This window comes from Papaver somniferum, chromosome 1 (assembly GCF_003573695.1).
Source record: "Papaver somniferum cultivar HN1 chromosome 1, ASM357369v1, whole genome shotgun sequence".
Lineage (NCBI taxonomy): Eukaryota > Viridiplantae > Streptophyta > Magnoliopsida > Ranunculales > Papaveraceae > Papaver > Papaver somniferum.
The window spans coordinates 33,580,894-33,583,790 of record NC_039358.1 but is presented as its reverse complement, the minus strand read 5'-3'; the positions used below and the strand labels follow the sequence as shown (position 1 = coordinate 33,583,790).

General features: G+C 38.5%; 2 protein-coding genes across 2 annotated transcripts; both read right to left on the bottom strand.

Moving 5' to 3' along the window:
* Positions 1 to 1,251: 1,251 nt before the first annotated feature.
* LOC113281098 (dirigent protein 2-like) lies at positions 1,252 to 1,857 on the bottom strand. The gene has a single exon (XM_026529776.1). The coding sequence runs from the start codon at positions 1,855 to 1,857 to the stop codon at positions 1,252 to 1,254; it is 606 nt and encodes a 201-aa protein (XP_026385561.1).
* Positions 1,858 to 2,074: 217 nt separating this feature from the next.
* Positions 2,075 to 2,612, bottom strand: LOC113281009 (dirigent protein 11-like). Its single transcript, XM_026529675.1, has 2 exons — positions 2,393 to 2,612; positions 2,075 to 2,268 (listed from the first exon to the last, which is right to left on the bottom strand). Exons 1-2 carry the CDS (start codon positions 2,610 to 2,612, stop codon positions 2,075 to 2,077), a joined length of 414 nt encoding a protein of 137 aa, XP_026385460.1.
* Positions 2,613 to 2,897: the final 285 nt, after the last annotated feature.

The window sequence follows — 2,897 nt, the reverse complement described above, 5'->3', positions numbered from 1 at the left end:
ATCAGAAGTTGGCGACATATACCCCTTCTTCTTCTTCTTCTCTCACTCAATCGGAAGATATCTCACAATGACCCAAAAACAATTTCTAAACACTAATATATAGACCCCAGACTACCGATTACAGGATTACACTTCCGATTATTTGTATAATCGGGAACTTTATAAGTTGTATATCCTACCGATTATAGCAGATTTCAAAATTCACGAGCCACATGGTTATGCCTGGCTTTGTACCCTCTAAACCTATGGATTTTGGAAAAGGTTGGATTTGGGGCTTCGTATAATTGGAATGTAAGAAGTAATATATCCTACCAATTAGGCTAGATTTCAAAATTCATTACATGAAGGATTTTTGAAAAAACTCATTTTGGGGCAACTTATAATCGGAAGGTTGTGAAACATATTAAAATTCCGATTATCGCTGCATCCAAAACACGAACCAAGTGGTTGTGGCTGGCTGTGTACACTCAAAACCTATGAAATATGACAAGGGTTCGATCTGGGACTCCTTATAATCGGTAGGTTGTTAAGCTGTACAAACTTCCGATTATAACAGGTTTCAAAATTCATTACGTGAAGGATTTTAGAAAAAACTCATTTTGGGGCAACTTATAATCGGTAGGTTTTGTAACCTATTTATTTTCCGATTATGGCTACATCCACAACTTAAGCCAAGTGGTTATGGTTGGTTCTGCACCCCTCAGAACCTTGGCCAAGGTTGAATATGGGGCTCCTTATAATCGGTAGTCATATAAGTTGGACAACCTACCGATTATAAAAGGTATTATTAGTCGAAGTATCTACACTATAATCGGTAGGTACAGTTTCAATTTAACCTACAGATTCACCTCTAATCTACCGATTATGGTGTAGGCTCCCGATTATATAAGGACATATTGGCTATTTCGAAAAATCAGAGATAAATGGTAGCTTAGAATTACGTTTGGATGATCTTTTTTATCTTTTAGTGTCGTCCCTAATTATTTTTGGGTCGTTCCTAAAAATGCCAAGTTTCTTAGATGGTTGGAAGCTAAAACAAAAAAAAAAGGGCCGAGGAGAGAGATAGAGAAAACAACTGAACAAAGAAGAATGTTACTGTAAAATAGAAAAATCAATCACATGGGCACCAATTCCTGTAGTTATTTGTCTTTCCGAATGTAGTGACGTGTGACACTAGAAATCCACATCTGCCTGCCACGACAATTTAACACGTCTGAACGCGTGCAGGAAGGAGCGCATTTTCTAGCATCTTCAAACTTTTATAACACTGATATTATTGAAAGCTGAATAATAGTGGACAATAGTACAATCGTACTCGACAATGGCATTTTTACCCCTACGCCGGTACGTCTTAGCACTTATAAACCCATGGGCATGTCGAAAATATCCGGTTCCGCCAACAATTGCAAATTCCCGTTCCTTATGAGTGATCGGATTCCCGGTGAACACATTGATGGTTGAACCATTAAACTTATTGTTACCGGTGAAAACAAGACTTACACCCATAATCAAAGATAATTCATTCATTTCAGAAGATCCATATAAACCTTGTGCTCGACCGACAAGTCTTGAATTTGGGTCTGGTCCATCAGTTAATGGGTTATCCATCATGTACAATTCCCCGAACCCTGTTGCAGAAATGTTAGCTCCCGGTGCTTCGGCAATCTTAACAGCAGTTGGATAGTCGCCGGTGATGTTTTCGTGGAGGTAAAAATGTAACTTTGTCATCTTCTGCATACCCATTTCGTATGGAACGGTTTCACTCCACCAATCTACATTCTGATCATCAGCATGTGATTGTGTTATGGATAAAACCATAACAACAAGAAGAAATGAGAAACGCTCCATGGCACCCATTTGATGACTTTTTTCTAGCTTTCTCTTGAACTATTTCTCTCTGTCTCAGATTTCTTGAATGATCAAAAGAAGTTATTGATAAAGACTTGAAACTCTTGAAGCATCATAGGAAAAAGTCAGACCCAGTGAATTGAGGAAAAAATGGTGCGACTTGAGTATAACGCGGGAATTGATCTTAATTTAGAAATTACGAATTAATAGTATTTTTACTTTCCAATTAATAGTGAACAATGGTACAATTATATTCGACGATAGCATTTTTAATGGTAGACGAGTATGTCTTTGCAGTTACAAACCCACGGGCGAACTGAAAGTATCCGGTTCCGCCGATAATCACAAATTCACGGTTGGCATCAGCGATCGGATTCCGAGTAAACACGTTGATGGTAGAACCATTGAACTTCTTGCTCCCTGTAAAAACAAGACTTATTCCCATGGTCAGAGAAAATACCTTCCTATCGGAAAATCCATATAAACCTTGAGCTCGACCGACGAGTTTAGAATTTGGATCAACTATCAATTATGTAAAGTTCACCGAATAGCGTTGATGAAGAGTTGGATATTACTGGTGCTTCGGCGATCTTAAAAGAAGTTGGATAGTCGCCGGTGATGTTATCGTGGAAGTAGAAATGTAACTTTGTCATCTTCTCCATATCCATTCTGTACGGAACAGTTTCACCACACCAGGCTTGTGAATGATGAGTCACGGATAAAACCATAACAACAAGAAACGAGAAATACTCCATAACACCCATGAATATGTTTTGATGATATCTCTCTAGCTTTCTCTCTTCAACTTCCTGAAACTCTTTTGATCAAGTATGTATAGATAGCTACGGATGGGTGGATGACTTTTTAATTAGGAGCAGTTGGGGACAAGTAATAGTGATAGAGACTTGCATGATCACATGGATATGTCAAACTAAGGGGGGAAATGGTACAAGAGTGTTGCGTGTTAGAATTTTTAATTGCAACTACCTTGGATATGCCATGATATGCGATCATTAGGGGCTTTCGTGTTGACACGACGTTTGAGAGTT

Bases quoted from the DNA above. Each gene is read 5' to 3' on its own strand.
- LOC113281098 (XM_026529776.1), bottom strand. From the start codon at position 1,857: ATGGGTGCCATGGAGCGTTTCTCATTTCTTCTTGTTGTTATGGTTTTA.
- LOC113281009 (XM_026529675.1), bottom strand. From the start codon at position 2,612: ATGGGTGTTATGGAGTATTTCTCGTTTCTTGTTGTTATGGTTTTATCC. The intron at 2,269-2,392 runs GTGAACTTTACA...TTGTTTTTACAG, and splicing joins CTCTTCATCAACGCTATTCG to GGAGCAAGAAGTTCAATGGT.